This window comes from Daldinia childiae, assembly GCF_008694065.1.
Source record: "Daldinia childiae strain JS-1345 chromosome Unknown Scaffold11, whole genome shotgun sequence".
Taxonomy (NCBI): Eukaryota; Fungi; Ascomycota; class Sordariomycetes; order Xylariales; family Hypoxylaceae; genus Daldinia; species Daldinia childiae.
In genome coordinates this window covers 670,661-689,297 of record NW_022984652.1, presented here as the reverse complement: position 1 = coordinate 689,297, position 18,637 = coordinate 670,661, and the positions used below count along the sequence as shown (strand labels likewise).

General features: G+C 44.3%; 5 protein-coding genes across 5 annotated transcripts; 2 read left to right on the top strand and 3 right to left on the bottom strand.

The window, feature by feature from the left end:
- Positions 1 to 149: 149 nt before the first annotated feature.
- Positions 150 to 1,545, top strand: GL218_08189 (Coiled-coil domain-containing protein 94 like protein; the record flags this gene model as incomplete). The annotated part of the gene is made up of 3 exons (XM_033584982.1): positions 150 to 171; positions 265 to 368; positions 964 to 1,545. The coding sequence occupies 3 exons, from the start codon at positions 150 to 152 to the stop codon at positions 1,543 to 1,545; spliced, it is 708 nt and encodes a 235-aa protein (XP_033440859.1).
- Positions 1,546 to 8,978: 7,433 nt separating this feature from the next.
- GL218_08188 (uncharacterized protein) lies at positions 8,979 to 10,427 on the bottom strand (the record flags this gene model as incomplete). The annotated part of the gene is made up of 2 exons (XM_033584981.1): positions 8,979 to 9,417; positions 9,508 to 10,427. 2 exons carry the CDS (start codon positions 10,425 to 10,427, stop codon positions 8,979 to 8,981), a joined length of 1,359 nt encoding a protein of 452 aa, XP_033440860.1.
- A 306-nt stretch (positions 10,428 to 10,733) lies between these two features.
- On the bottom strand, positions 10,734 to 11,630 carry GL218_08187 (uncharacterized protein; the record flags this gene model as incomplete). Its single annotated transcript, XM_033584980.1, has 1 exon — positions 10,734 to 11,630. The coding sequence occupies one exon, from the start codon at positions 11,628 to 11,630 to the stop codon at positions 10,734 to 10,736; it is 897 nt and encodes a 298-aa protein (XP_033441039.1).
- A 1,257-nt stretch (positions 11,631 to 12,887) lies between these two features.
- GL218_08186 (putative ABC transporter ATP-binding protein C20G4.01) lies at positions 12,888 to 13,736 on the top strand (the record flags this gene model as incomplete). The annotated part of the gene is made up of 1 exon (XM_033584979.1): positions 12,888 to 13,736. One exon carries the CDS (start codon positions 12,888 to 12,890, stop codon positions 13,734 to 13,736), a length of 849 nt encoding a protein of 282 aa, XP_033441040.1.
- A 389-nt stretch (positions 13,737 to 14,125) lies between these two features.
- Positions 14,126 to 16,622, bottom strand: GL218_08185 (Inner centromere protein mis6; the record flags this gene model as incomplete). Its single annotated transcript, XM_033584978.1, has 8 exons — positions 14,126 to 15,051; positions 15,100 to 15,217; positions 15,273 to 15,533; positions 15,588 to 15,758; positions 15,812 to 15,920; positions 15,988 to 16,059; positions 16,111 to 16,486; positions 16,547 to 16,622. The coding sequence occupies 8 exons, from the start codon at positions 16,620 to 16,622 to the stop codon at positions 14,126 to 14,128; spliced, it is 2,109 nt and encodes a 702-aa protein (XP_033441037.1).
- Between the last annotated feature and the right edge of the window lie 2,015 nt (positions 16,623 to 18,637).

Sequence of the window (18,637 nt, the reverse complement as noted above, 5' to 3'; positions counted from 1 at the left end):
CTGGTACTACATACATTGTATCTTATCGCCTTACCATTATTCACGTCTTCAACGCATCGCCATAAGACGCGTCTCTTCGAAACGAAGTCATTAGGAACAAATAGCCCTACAAGCTTAACTTCCCCGTTCATCTCGTAAAGCAAAATACCATGTCTGAACGAAAAGTTCTCAGTATGTTTTCCTCCACCGATGGCCTCTATCTCAACCTTCAACCCCTAAATAATAACCATCGCTTTGTCAGCTTTCAGTACTAACCATGTGCAGCCAAATACTACCCCCCTGACTTCGATCCAAGTCAGATAAAGAGAGTTAAGGGGCCTAAAAATGCCGGCCCAAAAGTTCAGACTGTCCGCTTGGCGGCACCATTGGTATGTGAAGTCTTTGTAGTCCCTGTTTTTATATTCTCTTTAGACCCCATTATATTCCTATTGTATAGAAACTAACAATGTCACAGTATGTAATGTTCTTTGAATGGATATGCCTCAAGAGTGAGCTATCTATTAACACTTAGCAGTTCCATGAAATGTACTACATGTGGAGAGTATATCTACAAAGGCAGAAAGGTACAAGTCTAACCTCAGGATGTCCTCTAAACTACACTCGTGTTAATATTAAATTTAGTTCAACGCGCGAAAAGAGACGCCCCTGGATGAAAAATATCTAGGCATTCAGATTTTCAGGTACATACTAATCGTCACCTTTCTCACATTCCGCTATCCTCGATAAAGCTAACCATTTGACAGTATGTTACAACTTATTCATCCTCTTCACCTATCTACTCCAGTACTAGAGTGCCAGGTATCCCCACATAATACTAATATAAGATAGGATTCTACATTCGATGTACAAGATGCAGCGGACAAATCACATTTAAGACAGATCCCAAGAACCAAGACTACGTATGTCCCAGTCCCTATTGACGTAACACCATGAATTCCCTTCGTTCTCTAACCTCAATTACAGGCCTGCGAGAGTGGAGCAAAACGGAGTACAGAGCCATGGCGGGTAGGAGTCGACGAGACGGACGAAGAGCGGTTAGACAGGTTAGAGAAGGAGGAAGAGGAACGCAATGCCATGGTAGAACTCGAAGCCAAGACTGTAGACGCGAAGCGTGAGATGGCGGTCGCGGACGCGTTAGACGAGATACGCACGAGGAATGCCCGGTTAGAACGTGCGAACCAGGATGGCGTAGAGGTGGGTGTCGAACTGCCCGTCGATAATGAGGCGGAGCGGCAAGAGAAAGAAGACGCAGAGGCGGCAAGGAGGGCTTTTGAGTTCGCGAGGCAGGTCGACCGTATGACTGAAGACGTTATAGACGAGGAGATGGATGACGTGGCGTCCGATTCGACGTCGGCGCTCACGCCTGGAAGTAGCGGTAACGGTAACGGTAGCAGTGCCCCTCAAGCACAACCGGCAACAGCGTCGTCGTCGTCGGCAAATGCGCCATCCAAGGACATGCCGCCCCCATCCTTTAAGCGGGTTGTAAAAAGGAAAAGGGATCACGCGGCAGCGCTTGGTATTAAGAAGAAGGCCCCTCTCGTATAGATGAGTCGAAATTGTAATTAGTTATGACAGCTTGGGTGGCATGTGATAGCACAGCATACATAGCATAGCGACGGATATTAGGCCGGTTTACGAATAACAACACGGAGCCACGACTCCGTCCAATAACGAAGATAATCTTAAGCATAGGTATAACAAACATATCTCCATACTTGGCCGTTTGCCGGCAAGCCGCGATGATCAACCAACTCTTCTACAGAAATAATGGAGAAGTCTCCGTTTCTATCAAACCCCTGTCCCGTCCAACCCGACACGCATTTCCCAAAAACGAATTAAAACTATGGCAATTCCGTGAGGGGTCCCCAATAGCGGTTATCGTTAGACAACGTGATGTGCTTCGACATATCTTACCGACATTCCACCCCGGGCTACCCAGGGACGTGCAGAGATCGACATCGTATCCCACGTCCCGCATGGATCTATCGGTTCCGCAATCTAACGAAATCTGCGTCTGTAATTTCCAGTCATGATTGATTGTATGAAGAGTAGATTTAATTTAGAAATTTACACATTTTTGGGAGATAATGATATATAAATATTTATATTTAGAAATTAGATATATGTAAGGGTGTTCCATCTCATAACAACGAGATCAGAGTAAATTTCGCTAACATATGAAATTCCAACCAGACAATTAGATAACGCCAAATATGATTAATAAAATGAGAATGAGAACGAGGATAAGAGTGAAGGCAACAAGGTATAAGCAATTGGCCCATAGAAGAAGTGTCACAAGATTACTATGTATAAGAGCGGTCAATAGTCACAACACGACAGCACACGTCAGGCACAACAGGGGAAAGACAAGAAAAAGTTTTTTGAGATGGATATGTTTGTGATCATCCCGGGTATCCGGAGATCATCAATCAATCAGATTCGTGTTCTCGTACGACTCGTCTATCACGGTCGCTCAGTGGCTCTCTCTCTCTCTCGTCTGTTGCCTAGAATAACCACTTAACACACAACAACTACTCCTTCCCGACGATGACTTTGTTGCCCGACGCCCCTCGCCAAAACTGCTTTGCTTTGCTTTGCGTTGCGCCGCGTTGCGTTGCTGATAAACGTACACTCACTCCCAATCGCTTTCCCGTGTAATGTTAAAAACTCCCCAGCCGCGACCTGAACCCGCGCTCCCTCGCGGGACGGTCTGCCGTCGTCGTAGATCCTTGACGCTGGTGGCTACCTATGCAAGGATTCCCCCCTTCTCATACATATGCGTGTGTATTCGCTTCCTTAATAGAATCCGGGACGCCTCACAAGTTTGTTCATATTAGGCTGCTAAACTCAACCGAGCTGAGCCAATTCGTGTTTCTTGTTTTTTCTTTTATCCGCCAATGTCCCGTTGTTTCATGGACATATTCGTGTACGTTGTGTTATAAAATGGTGTTTTTTCTCGACTCAACTTATTCGTACATGTTCTTCAATCGTGATACTCGACTTCATCTGGACTCCTCGACGATGATGTCGCTGATGTGCCGTTGGGTAAACCGGGTACGTGGGAACGCGACGACCGATTACTCCGTCGACTTGTGGGCATGTTTGCTGCCTCCATTTGCCTCTTGGTGTGTTGGTGCATTGATCGAGCATAACTCGCAAGATCTACAGGTGGGGGGATAGACGATGGCATGGCCATGCTGTAGGAACCTCGTGCAGACATGGTGTAGGATTGGCGATGTGGTGTTTAATAGAATAATATAGCGTCAAGCCGGGTTGAATATGATAATTCAGATGATCAGGTTGTTTGTTTGGTAGTAGTACAAGACCGAAGCTAGTTCGTAACTCAGTATATATCTTTATGATGAATAGGTATCGTTAGATCGGAGTAATAAGAGAGGTGAGGTCTCGAGGTTTTATATGTAAGGACGAAGATGAGAAAAGAGGGGGATATCAAGAATTGAACTAGAGCGGGCCGTGACCTCAGAGGAAGTATGGACCATACTTCAAAGAAGAGGTGCTATGTTGGGGCTGGGAACTAATAGACTACCTAGGTAGGTCAGGTAAGTCCCCCTCTCTAACCTCTAAACTAGTCAGAAGATGGCTTGGGTTGTTTACTGCCACCACCTTGCTGCATACATACAAACAGAACGCTAAGAGGTTCAGGATGGGGGTTGATCGACATGTAGGGACGCCGTTTTAGTGCCGGGATGGGAAACCAAGCCTGCAGGCTATGTCGTAAGTGAGAGGCGACAAGCCAATAACCGAACCAGGGCCATTAGACTTTCGCCACGAACAAGGCTGATGATGCATTGTCCCCTCCAAAGTCTCCAGACTTGTACTAGGCTTGCAGACTCGCTACTACGTAGTTGATTGACTATATGCCATACCACCCCATAAACCACTAATAAGCACCACACCATCGAATTGGGAGGCGGGCACGGCGGAAAGGGGTATTGTGCATTGTAGGGGGAAAAAATGGCATGTCATTCTGCATTCGGTCAGCCGCTAACGGGTGAGGACATAAAGAAAGCGGAGGGACATGAGGAGGGAGTAACACGTCTATCCCATGTCTCTCCCATGTCTCCCATATCTCCTATGTATTTCATGTCTCTTCTCCCCTTCCCCCCCACCCGTGAGAAACACACCTCCACCGTGGACCACCTATTGACGATTGGGAAAGACCCTGGCGATCTTGTCTCGACCTTTGAGGTCACCTTTGAAGACATGGCATATGTCATCCTATTGGCTACAAACTCACCTACCCATCTGCTGTACCGACGGCGAAGTGGAGGCCGGACGGAAAGACCTGCACTAGCACAGCATAATATGTAAGTATTACAATCATGATCCCGGCTGGCGGGTGTTTCCAATACAATATTTTTCTTACGGCTTTAATAAAGTTTGGTTTCTATCGGAATATCCGTATCTCGTTCAGTTCTTGATAACTCATCAGTCGATTGTAATGAAGATGTTAATAGTTAAACCAAAATAACCTGTTAGTTAAGCTTTTGCGGAACTAGTCAATAAAATATTAATGTGACGTCATATGACTGCTGTAATAAGATTTCGCCGAAAGTAATAAGCACGTGCAGTGAACCAGGATAATCTAGTTTAGGTACCTATGTACTTGGATTCGGTCATTGCAACACAAATGTAATTTCATAAGTACCTATGTACCTACATATATGAACATCGAAATTAACAACTCCCAGCATACAAGTGTGTAAGTTACTTTACATTTTCGCTTCATTCCAAATGCAAATGGAAAAACCCCGCTAGAAATCTACAAACATGCTTGTTTCCATTTCCGATTGTTTAAAACAAGGGTCTAGAAACAGACTTGTACGACTTCTATTGCCTGTAAGGGTCATCTAACAAGTCTGCAAGTATCACAGACATCATACAAAAAAGCAAAGCAGGTACCTCGACTTGGAATTCTAAACGGATTTAGACTTGGAACGAGGATCTGCCGGCTCTAGTTGTTGGTTCGATACTAACTCTTAACGCCGCTAGTACGGATCGAAAGTACAAATACAAGAGGGAAATCCAGTCTATTCTATCCTATGGGATTTTTTCTTACCAAGATTTCTATTCTTGGCGTTGTATTAAGCATACTTTTCAAACAGCAATTGGTGATGCATGTCTTACGCATACCAACTAGTAGCAAAACGTGTAGAAGTTCAGGATTTCCGTTGTAGGGACGCGCAGACGAGGTAATACATACGTGAAGGTTGTACGGAATACGTGAGTTTAAAAGGAAAGGCCACAATTGGGAAACCTGCTGCACCTCAGCCATGCATTGCAATGCTAGGTAGGATTAGTTCCGAGCCAAGCAGGATGCACGTCAAGTCCGACGACAGAACTCGCTTGCTTGTCTAATTAGATATGCAGAAAAGCAAAGGTCGATTTAGGTAGCCTCGAGCAAAAAAAAAAAAAAAAAAAAAAAAAAAATAGGGGTCCAAGGGGGACTCATTGATCTGCCTACTGGTTACCAATATCGGTTAAAGTAATGTTGTAGTCAAAATGTCTCTTTCCTCGAAAAGACTCATCTAGACACTAAAGATAAAAATGATAGGTTAAGTTCTGTTTCGATATTAATGTATATCTGATGTATTTTCTATGTAATTGGGCAAACACAGTGGGTGACGTCCGCCAGGCGGTAATCTTGTAATCTTGTAATACGAAAAATTGTGCTACGTAGTGCATACATGAATAAATACCTAGATACTTAGTTATCAGGTGTAAAAAGAGATCTTGTCAGCTGTCAGTTTTTTTTTTGGTTTGCCCCCCTGTCCCCCAGATTTGTGAGGTCAGAGTGGACGGCAAAGCCTTATGATGTCAGCTACAAACTCAACCGAACAATGTCGTCGCTAATTTCTACCAACAACAACAAACTCATACTTTTTTTCTTTTTAGTTACTACACTTCGAACACGTACACTACTATTTATTTCTCGATCCAGCTAGCAAATGTGCTGGACGAGGCTCTGTCTACCACGCATCAGATCTCCACATATTCCCCTTTAGATTAACGCCGGGAGGAACCAGAATGGCTGCATCCGTCGATATGTAGTAGCAGGGGTTTGCAGTCTCGATTCGGCCCTCTCGCCACTAAACTCACTAAGTAAACCCTTTCCGAACCTTCGCGGTGAAAGGCTGACCTCACTCATCCCCAGCGATCCCACGTGGTGACGAAACCCGAGGCGAATCATAACCCTCAGGTATTCTGGAATCAACTCTTCATGTATAACTCTCACCACCATCGATTTCCATCCCAAATGATGCAGACAGCCAGCCAGCTTCCCGCTTGCGTTTACCCTGGAACGGCAATGACATATGAATCTGACATCAGACGTGGTACTCACTCTCGTATCTGTACCACTGCGTTGGTTGTTTGAAAAGCGTTGAGTTTTGAGATCGAAATATCGAGTGGCCCATCGATAACTATACGTTCTCTTCTTTTCCTAGTTTGCCAATTTCCTGCCGCTTTAATGAACCGAGAATCTACCAGTCACATAAAGAAGATATTGACCATCGGTGATCACGATAATTTCTTAGACACCGTGGCCAAATTTGGATACTCTACGTCACCGGCTAAGCTAGCAAACCCTCGTCTGGGAATGACCTCATATTACCCCTATCTGAACTAAGAGATCTGGGATTCTTAATTCGTGCGATCACAGCCGAACTATCTAGCTTAGACAATTAATATTGTCAAAATAATATTGAATAATAACCTATGTGTTCATCTACGTGCTATGAAAAGTGTCGATTGTCGTAAAGTGGCGTAAATGTTATCATCAACGCTCAGCTCCCAAGTTTGATATGACGCTCCTCAACACTGCTGTGGATTAAAGGTAACCCTGTTGCTATGATTTCATTTCCCTTGGCTATCTTACTATCGAAATCCCAAAGTGTCAAAAGTCATCATACAGTGCCAACAGTCTCGAGTTGGACTGTCGAAGTCATTCATAACTCTCGGGATATTCACGCCACAAATTCAAAATATTTCTCAACCGAGATGACATGTTCTTGGATATACAACGTTGAAGTTGATTGGATAATCAGAGGCTTAGTGCAGTCACTGGACGCCGTATTACCAAGTCAAATCTATGCCTTCGTGATACCTATTAATGTGCAACCTATACTCAAACTCATTTTTTAAGTCAATTAACTAACAAGTATTGATAGAGTATAATAGATACTGGGCCCGTTCACTAAATTAATATAATAATTTGTATTACTACCCAGGTACCTCATCTTTAATATTCGTTTGTGTAGGTAGAGAGAATTAAGGCTGGTGTCAATAGATCGGCCAATTAACAGTCAGATTTTTCCACATATGAATTATACTACCTTAGGTGAGGTACTTAGATACGTTTCTTTCCGGTAGCTTTGTTTAAGCAATGCGGATTAATAAAGTCTTTCTAGACGGCACTCATATGCTTGAAAAAAAGAATTGGAAAAAAAAAAAACTTCCCCTCTTCCAAGTAAAGCGAGCCAGAAACATCTGCTGGCTAATTGAAACTGTGCCACGGTCCTCGGTATCGGATTCTACATGCTTGCCCCGGAACTTCGGTCGTGAAGTGGGGGTCGGCCGGTACCGCCTTTCTATATGTAGATCCGGAACACCTAGCCGTATTACATCGGAATTTTCCTATTGCAGATCATCTGATCTCTTTAGCTTATTCTTGTCCCCTTTTTTGTATTTGACCACAATGATGTATGTGCTATTGTTGACAGAAACAAACCATACTATTTTCAGTAACTATGGGCAATGTTATATTTTTAAAGCATTATAGGAGAAAATGTTTTATTTTAAAGTCAAGAAGATATTGAAGATTATGTCTTGCATTGACTAAATCAAATCCTGTTCTATACTTCTTACGACTAAATGATTCGAAAAAACTAGAGAAGCTTAAACTTGATTTGTATAGAGATACTTGGAATAATTACAGCAAGAGTGTTATCTATAAGAGGTCAAGGTTTAATATCTATCATGAAGTGAGTCTAAAAGGCATATAGATAGGTTTTTTATTGCCCGAAGTATTCTATCCTTGAATTATGGAAGCCTGTTAGACATCGATATTGTATCACTATAGAGTGTCCCATATATGGAAGAAAACGCTTGGTCGGTGCCAAATATTGTTGCCCGTGGGGAAGACTGATAGATATCTTCTTATATCTCGAGAAGAAGATTATGCGAAGCGAGGTATCTCACAAGGCGCTCTTTATAGTTTTTGATATCAGAAAATCTAACATATAATACTAAATAGCAATAGATTACCAATAAGGATAAGGTCTGTGTCCGTAATTCTTGTAAGATCTACACTAGTTTTTAGCCTACTTCTGTGCTCTATTCATTTCTTGAAAACACCTGCATCGACGAGACTCTCTACGGCACCGATGCACCTAGGGTGGATTCGCAACATACCCGACAGGCCAGACTACATCGGCTACTACGGTACCACCGACTACGCCAACAAGGCTGTTTGGGGTTCCATAAAAGTCAGCCTAGACAACTAGTATGTCGTCCCATCCCTTTTGTCTATGTGGTGCGGATGGTCATTGACGTATTGTGCATGCGTAAACATCGCCTGGTTTGCTCTGTATATCTATTTCAATAACAACAACAACAAAGGATGTAGAAACAATGTCCGGTCACTGGGAAAAGACAAGCTAAAATTTAGATGGTTGCTAAAACTTCGTTATTATCGTATGCCCGTCAGTATAACGTTACAGAGTCAATGAGGTATTCAGGGGTTCAGGGGCATCAATCGGAGCGGGTCGGGCACGAGCTACAAGAATCCGACGGCTTCTTCATCCAGTATGTACGGGGCCCCATACACTACTATCCCTAACTGATAGTCCTGCGCTTACTAGTCGAAGTTACCTATTGCTTCGAGGAGCGGTGTGCATGTAAGCTAGGTTAAAATCAAAATAATTATAAAGGAGAAGCTCCTTAACAAAAAGAGCGTCTTAACTCCTTTCTAGTATTTCTTCTAATTCGTCGAGCTTGTCCTGGTCCATCTCCGAGAGATAGTAATCGTAGCCAGAGAAGGGCTGACGGTAGTCGACATTAGCCGTCTTCGTAAACCCTTCGTCGACAAAGGGACAGTCGCGGATATACTGCCATGTCAGATCAAGGCTTGGGGGTCGCGCAAGTCGCGAAGTTCCGCTCCGTATGATGCGGAACCCCTCTAGGTCTACTCGTGTGAGATGTGGGAATTGCTCCTCGGTCAGTACCGCAAGTATGCGGTGGAGGAAGGCCGAGGTCAGGTCAAAACAAAAGGGACGGTAGATTTGGCGGATTCTGATCCGAGATGTCCCACACGAGCCAAGCAGATCTTCGTCTTTGCAGTGGAGGGTAGGATGTTCTCCTAGTCCAATGGAGATGCTCTTCAGCGTGTCTTTTGTGCTATGGATACGTCAGCGATTATGTTGGGTCTTTTCACAGCACCCTCGCTCTTCCCACGAACGAGTGGTGTTATTTCGATTATCTGTTTACCTTCGAATGAATTGGGCCGTTTCGTGAAACATGGTTATGCAATTGCGCTGGTCAAGGGTATCTGTGAAAGGGCCGAGTCTAATATGAAGATGCTTCATTGAACCCAAGTAGCGTTGACGCAGGAAGCGCAAGGGAAACCACATGGGTCCAGGGAAGATGGCTGCGTCTCCTCGCTCTTGGCGTGCCCACAGCGTTTCGTCAATGCCTTCGTCGCCATACGGGTCACCTTGGTGGTGAGAGTGTTTCGTGGCCAAATCCTGCGGTATCGGCTCGCCGCTGGGCAGAGCACCTTCGTCTTGCAAGTGATCAAGCTCGAGAGAACTAAGTTTACTCGCATCTAGAGAGGCTAATATGGTTTTGACTAGTCCACGGTGCATCCAACCAACGAGACGGAGGTGAGTAATGGCGGGAAAGAGCCTGGCGGGGTTTTGGCGGATATATGGTTGGTCTCTGATGTTATGCAATGACGCGAGGTCCAGACGGGCGACATTCTGCAAGCGACTAAAGACATCCCAGGCCCGCAAGTCCATGTCCGTTAATCCATCCTCTTCAAAGTCTATCCACACGAGAGTCCACGTAAAGGCTTTGACGTGCATAGCGAGTTCGGGACGGTCTATTATGAGGCGAAGGAAAGCGCGCTGGCGTGGGATCAGGCTACGAGGACGGTACTCGTCCGAGTAATCGGCCATGGTGATTCCACGAAGAAGAGGAAAAGACGGGGTCTCGTACTCAGGAAGTCGGCCGTTATTATGACTGCTGAGGTCGACATCCTTGAGTAAGAAGGGGAGGGAGAGGGTGCGCCATGAGCGGGAGACGAGCCCGACCCGAGCCAGAGTCCCAGTCTCACCTACCAAATTGTCAAAGATCAGCTGCAAAATTTCGGCCGGCATGCCGTTATCTACGTTGAAGGGATGAAGCATGGCTAGAGTGGCTGGCTGGTGGGAAGCATGTTGTTAAATTGACCTAGAAGTAGTGAAGCTGACCTCGGGCACAAGGTAGGAATACATGTACATACCGGGGTATGATATACTTAGCAGGGGTAAACGCAAGGGACGTCAAACTCGAAGGATTAAACAGTGTACGTATTCTCATTTACATAAAGTTGTCTCGAAATAGTTGGAAGCGGGCTAGTCTTAAATAAAACGTGTAAATTCATCATGGGAATATTGTATTATGGAAGAGCCGTTCGTAATTATATCTACGCCGAGCTAGGACAGTACATAACACTACTCATAAAAGACCAAGCACCGCACCTCTATGCTCTGCCGCGGGGGCGCATCCTTAGGTGTCTGAGGATCGATAAAAGCCGTATGCGGCGTCCTCACCGCAATTCCCGCTTTCCCCAGGGGTTGGCCCTCGCCGAACGAGTCATAACACTTTAATAGAATAACCTCATCCGGCGTCATGTCCTTCTGGTAGTAGTACTTATGCGCGTCGCTCGGCGCAACTGACATCGTTTCACCCCTGACCTCGTATCCTTCCGCCGAGTATCTGGTTGAATCATCTGGACGCACTTCCTTGCCCCTATCGTCCTTGTCCGTTGAGAAATCTGCACGCTTAGGATAGAGCAAGTCCACCGGGATGAAATCATCTGGCTTCGTCGAGCGCCAGTCGATGACAGCTAAGGGGTGATCGCTTGCTGGGTTTTCTATGGGCCGCCACACGTTGATGATCTGGAAGCGGCCCTTTAATAGCTCTTCGGCCTCATCTGCTGGGAGATGACGGCGCACACGGGCCTCGGCGGCGGCGGGGGTTTGGTCGACGTGGACCTGCTGTACCGGAGCCCGAGCAGCCTCCGGTGTACGTCTCCGGATGGTATGGTCGAATATGACCACCTTCTTGATACCAGGAATTCGCTTCCTTAGGAGATCCTCGATTTCCTGATAGTACGGACCACGCACAGCGGCATCGTCTGTAAACGACTTCTCATTTGACTGTTCGTTGTAAACCGCAAAGCCGGAGTTGTCTGTGGTAAACTCGCTTTCCTTCCCTCGGATGTTGTTCACTGGGCGGGTATGGTCACCTAGCTTAAACGAAGTAGCTTCGATATCGACCTTGGCCCATGGCCTTGTCCCCTGCGGGATTGCTGATGCATCGATATGCTTGAAAATAGCAGTTGTCATGTTGACTGCCTGTGAGAATTTAGGGGTTATTAGAACTTTTGAATTATGGTGCAATGCTTGTGTGAAAGTTCGTCGCGCGGTAGTTGATAACAAGGTCATGGACTAAATAGTTCACAGTTCTAAGAGTCTATATCAAATCAATATATTGAATATTACTTTTGACATCGTATATAAATATACGTTCGGGATGGGGGTTTTATGGGGGTTTATGACCCCGCCAAATTAATAATGTCTAAGTTAGTTAATTACTTATCTCCGACTTAACTGTCGCCGTTCTATGTAGGGTATGGTGGCAATCGTTATTACTAAACGCCGAAGTGTCATCATTGGAACGCATTGGAATTTTAATAAGGTAAGCTTGCCCACTTCTAGATGCCGAGACGCTCCGTGGAGGCGGATATTTCTACGCGGGGGAACAAAGACCCAGAGCTCTTTACTATGTAGCTAAATTAGTAGTAGCGACACTAATAACTACACGGCTGCAGTGCATCTTTTACTAATACTTAGTTGATATTAAGTATTATGCACGTAAAGTTGCCTTATAACCCCGGAGAAAGATTGTGGTTATGAGAATCTTATACTCATTGTTCACTAGAGGCATCTCTATTACTTAAGGTTATATGACATTGGCTACATTGTTCGTTGAGAGATTATAGTCTTAAATTTATACACAATTTAAATATGCTAACAACATAACCTACTGATTTTATCTCTTAAGCAAACCTTTAATACTAACGAGCGCTAATTAGAAGTTTATGTCTGGGAAGTAATGAAAGTTAACTTCTCAAACCTTTCACACTTCATGGATAGGTCAGGCCAACAGAAGAATCCTTCAAATATTGTCAACCAATCTTGATAATAACACATTATTATCAAGAACGAATGGTATTAGAATATAACTACCGATCCTACTAATTCATGCGCTCACATATAATAATACGCGCCCTATGGTTAAGTACCTATATTTAGTCCTTAGTCTTGGATAGAATTACGTGCTTCCTGCGTACTCCGACGGAAAGCACCGTGTTGAATTATAGCTGAACGCACTGTATCTAGATCTTATTGCAACATCGTCAATCGACTCCACAATTACAGCACTTGAAAAGAATAGTCATAAGGCCGTCAATATCCTCCTCAACTACTCCCAGTATCGTCACTTAGCGGCTAACCTTATATATTATTCACTTTATAAATATCTGTACGCAAATAGAATAAGTAGTCCAAAGAATAAACTACTTATCAGCCCATCTCATCAACATGGCGCCCACTCAACCACCGGACATCGCCGTCAATGATCTGACATACACCTTCCCCGACTACAGGACAGGCATCCGGGGCATATCGCTGAACGTCCCACCGCGCAGCCGCACCCTTCTTATTGGCGCCAACGGTGCAGGTAAAACGACGTTGCTGCGCTTACTAGCAGGCAAGCGTCTCGCGCCCGGCGGCACCATCAGCGTGTCAGGAGTCGACCCCTTCAAAGAAGGGCTAGAAGGAGTGACGTACCTTGGGCTAGAATGGGTGCTCAACCCCATCGTGCGCACGGACATCGGGGTAGCCGAGCTCCTACGCTCGGTCGGCGGCGACGCGTACCCCGAGCGGCGGGACGAGCTGATCGGGGTGCTGGACATCGACATCGCGTGGCGGATGCACGCGGTCAGCGACGGGGAGCGGCGGCGCGTGCAGCTAGCGATGGGGCTCGTGCGTCCGTGGACCGTCCTGCTGCTCGACGAGATCACGGTGGACCTGGACGTGCTGAGCCGCGCCGAGTTCCTCGGCTGGCTGAAGCACGAGACCGAGATCCGCGAGTGCACTATCGTCTACGCCACCCACATCCTGGATAACCTCGCCGGCTGGCCCACCCACCTCGTCCACATGCACCTGGGCACCGTGCGCGAGTGGGGGCCTACCGAGCAGTTCCTGGGCCAGGCCACGAGCGCGAGCACGGGGAACAGTCGGCTTGGGGAATTGGTGCTGGGGTGGTTGAGGTCGGATTTGAAGGAGAGGGGGCCGAGGAATCAGACGAAGATGGGGACGGAGGGGTTGACGTATTCGCAGGGGGGTCTTGGCGGGTATGGGCTTGAGAGTAGCGAGAAGAAAAAGTAGATTGCTTGGTGGATGGAAGATTTCGGATGGGAGATGAGTCTATGTTACGGTGGTCTGGGAGAAATTGGGTGGCTAGGGGGTGGATGCACTTAACTTGCATGGCACGGCGTATTTTCAACATGGCGATGGTAAATGGACTCAAGGGGTATTTGTGCCGAGATAGGGGCGTTTAGGGATGGATTGGAATAAAATCAACGAACTAGCATAAAGAATGATGGACCACTGTAGTTGTTGCGGGATGGTGGGTTATTTGAGATACCCTTTCAACAGGATAGACCTAGAATAGTAGTACTAGGGGGGTTGATTAAAATAGATGATGAGACATAACATTTACATGATCACAGTCGATTTAAATAAATAATCTGACCAAAGTATTATTGTATTACTTACTATGTAGCATCCGTCATCGCCATTAGCGACCTCCTTTTCATCACGTTTGTCATAGTATTGTACATCAACTCCCCAACACCAGCCATGCCTTTCTGCTCCAGATAATTTAGCACGCCGAGGCGATAGTCATCCCAACCAACTCTTAAACCACGACTATGAGCTAAAGAACTGAGACTGGCACGAGTTATCGGCCCGGCATGTCTAGTGTCGAGTTCGTCTTGTACTAACGCCTCGTCTTCCAACTCCCGGAAGTACGAGATTGCTGAGAGACTTAGGACCGGCGAATAAGAAAGAGAGAAGAGTGTTGAAAGGGGTGCACTCGTCTTAAGGCGACTGGCATATGCTGCGAGGTCTTCGGCAAGTGGCCGAGGGACTAAGCAGCCATGTGAATTCACATCGTTGCTATTGAAGGCGCGCGATCGCCAGATACAATTGCAGATGTCCATTAGAAAGCCATTGAACTCGTTGATATACTCTGGAGTATATTGGGAGCGGGATGTCGACATAGCCATCTGAAATCCTGCCTTATATTTCGACAATATGGAGCAGAGTCTGGAGAGGGTATTCGGGCAGAAGCTAAAGTGTAGGATGTATACCAACGGAGAAGACGGTATCATAATCCGAGTGTGGCGGTGCAATTTTGGATCTGAAGACAGAATTGCAGTTTGCTCGTAGAAATCCAAGACCTTTGAGTAGGTAGAATTGGTGGGTGAGGTCTGAACGAGAGTGAGACAGAGATTGTTGACATGACCCACCAGGTCAGCGATGATAGTTGACGCATTTGCCGACTTTTGTTCGAGCGATGCTAGGGAGATCGCCCACCGCTGAAGCAGTATCGTATAAAACTCGAGTAATTGTAATTGGGAAACCGTGGTACCGTCGAGTACCTTAGTTTCAAGCGTCTGGAGAATACCAGTGAAGAGTTCTATTTCATTAGTCTTATAACAATCGCGATTGGGAGTTTGCTTCTAACCTTGATAATTAATCAACGGCAAGTATGACAGTATATTGAATATCGAGCCTCGTCCATCATGGCCATTCCAGATCTTAAGATACTCGATGAAGAAAGCCAAGAATATAGGGGGAAAAGTCTGGGCAAAAGTTAGTTAAATAGTAATTTGTTTCCCAAGCTCTTTTCTCACATACCTTAGTACTTGACACATAGTTATTCAGTATTTCTAAGCCATCGCTAGAATCTGTGTTGGATTCCCCACTTATGAGGTCTTGTCCGTATGAAGCTAACCAACTGCTCACTCTTTGATGAGCTTCGGCGTCGGGCTTCAAAACGAGTAGCTTTTGTAGTAATGGGTCTCCCAAGACCGCTATTAACTGGTTTGGCAATTCGATCTTTTCTAAATTTCTCACAAAGCCATCTACGTTTTCAATCTCCTCTAGGGTGATAGAGTTCTAGCAAATCGTCAGTTTAGAACTATCCCTTCAAAGACGCGGGGTAAAACAGACCTCCGTCGCGTTTGACGTGTGCACCTCCGGGAATGGACCGGAGCTCTTGCCATTTATTCGACTTCGGGCAACTCTAAATGCATTTGGCGGGCGTTCTGCTCTATTTGTACTTCGTTCCGCATGGGCTTGTTGAATTTCATCGAGTCTCTCGCGCCATTGGGGATCTGGATGCTGTGAAAATAATAAGCTATTTTGCGTCAAAAATAAGACCGCAGAGGACATACCTTGAAAGCCGACGCCTTGGCACGAGTCGCTTCCCCTACAATGATCTCGGGGTAGTAGTCTTTATACACTCGGAGTAGGCCGGTGACTGCAGGATCATTCCCCGTCTGTCTAGACAAGGACAAACTTGAGAGGTATAAGTTATCTAGTAAACCAAAGGGTTTTAAAGGCAACTCACAGGCTCTGGATTCGATAGGGTCGTACATGCCGACGCCGAGTGATGAGAGCTAGTAGATGACATAGCTGCTTTCTGTGACAGTTAGCGAGGAATATAAGAGCAATGATATGTCGATAGACGTACCTAATTGCGGCAGTTTCCAGCAGATTGAATAGAACCGAGTATGCGCGCGATAAGATGGTCTGGTTTTCTATAATATGATGAATCATAACAAGCCATCTCAGGAGCGCTCCTTGAATGTTAAGAGATGGTTTCAGCTTTCCATGCCCGAGACACCCAATGATCCTAACTACAAGCTCGATGTTCACGATAGCCACCGGATAGAGGTTCCTTATGAGATTTCCGAGGCTTGCCTGATCAAGAAAACTTGGAATAGTGACCAAATCTATGAGTTGGCTTAGATCGTCCGGGAGAAGACCTTGCTCATACGATAATGAAGCCAACTTCTCTACGGATAGCTTTACATTGCTTCCACGTTGCTTCGCCGTCAGTTTAGATGCTTTTGGAGTTAGTAAGTATTATTTTTTAATAATGATAATTGTTTAAGGGGCGTACTAACCCTCAATCACATCTGTCAGGACTTCGCGTATGTCTTCCGCGCCATGAATTGTATCTTCTTCCTCATATCCCGACATGATTACTAATTATCCCTTGAGATTTAGCTAGCATATATATTCGTTAGGGTAATTTAGATATCATCAACCCCTTATGCTATGTCTCAGCCTTGCATAGCATCATCATATTGTTGGATCCTACGCGTTGTTGGTAGGCTTAGACGCGCCTAACACAAAGGGGAATGATTGGATAAAAAGTACTTGTGGTACAATGTGGGGTCTTTATTATGTAATCTGGGGCATAAAGAGGTCTTGCGAACGGACGCCTTAAAAAAGAGTAATGTTATTTCAGTAGTAATGGTATTTCAGTAGTATTCAATTTTAGCCCCACTTCTCTTACCGTTTGCCTAAAGGGGTGACCGCCTTCTTGGCATTCCGGATAATTTATCCCTATTAAATTGAATATACTTTTACTTTTAAATTTTATTTATTTAAACTTGTTATTTTTTATTAAAATAATTTATTTATATTATTTTAAATTATTAAAAAAATATGTTTTTTTATATATAAATTTATTAATTAAACTTTTTTAAATTAAAATATATATATAATTATTAGCATATTAACTATTTTAATTTTTTAAAGCTTTTTAATTTTTATTGGTTAAATTAATTACGTTAATATTACCGACGTTTTTTTTATCTTTTTTTTTATTTTTTAAGATATTTTTAATATTAAAAAAATGATTAATAAAAGGATTTTGTTTTTAAAACTTTTAAATTTTAATAATAGCCTATTACCGCGTAGTTATTAATAAAAAAGAAAAGTTATAATTTAATTTAAAAAAAAAGCTTTTTATTAAAAAAATAAAACCTTGTAAAATGTAATGTATATTATTTAATTAATTATATGGTAATAAAGGCTGTAAGCGCTAGTTTTTTCTGCCGGTTTTTTAAAAGAATGGGGCTAAAATTGAGTATTACTGAAATACCATTACTACTGAAATAACATTACTCTTAAAAAAGGCACTAATATCGCCAAGACTAGCAGGCATAACCCCCATACGAACTTGTAACCATGGGTCTTAAGTAAATGGCTAACTTTGGAACGCGTTAATTATCGCGTCTCCAACAACAGTTCTTAGTTCGCTTTGCTTATTATGTGCAAGGTTATAAACGATTTTTTTCTAGAATGGGATCCCGAAGCGCCGTGATTGGACAAACTATCTTACGACGTCGAGGCTCTTACATGTAATCTGCAGTTGTGCCGTCGGCTGCTCTCGGAAATCCTTCTAGAGAACTAACAACTTACACCGAAGACCTAAGCCAGTGCTTCACATCGTACATCTTTAACCTAGTAACCTAGTTTATACTTTCAAAATAACTTGTCAAAATCCTGGTCTTTCTAAATTTGTTACTTGGATCTATGTACGTAGGACCAACGTCATCTAGATAGTCCATCATGCGTACCTGTTATATTCCCCAAGAATAACCAACAATAAGTCGCATTGACCAATTCCGTAAAGCAAGCAAATGATACTCCTACGTCTTCTTACCCCTTCCATCCGTCTTACATGATCCTTCGGCCGAGATAAGTAAACTGCTTTATGTACGGATATGATTCAGCAAACTAGCAACCTATGCGATCTACTAACAGGTAGTTTGTGTGTTTAGTCCCCGAAAGATAGAAGCCTATTATATGAGTGGGTCCAATGAATAGCGAATAGGGATTATTACCGATTTATTAACAGGCAAGTAAGTACGAATTGCAGCAACTTGCTTTTTCGAAGGAGCCTCAATCGGCTCCGCCCCGGCCATTTTCTATGAGGAGGAACGACAAGCTTAAGTACCCAAATAAGTGCTTGCGTAACGTGAGCAATTATACGAACATTACCTAGCAAGCAACGTAAGTGCTTTCCTAGTCAGCGTTTTGATGACGTAAATGGCATAATAAGCTATCTGTACTACGCGGGTTTTGTTGCGGGAGTATCGTTCACCGAGCGGTGTTAAGCTGTGAGAAGCCGTATAAGTGCTGATATGTTTTCTATCTATAAACAACACACTGTGCAAGTCGGTTAAGTGAATATAACAAATACT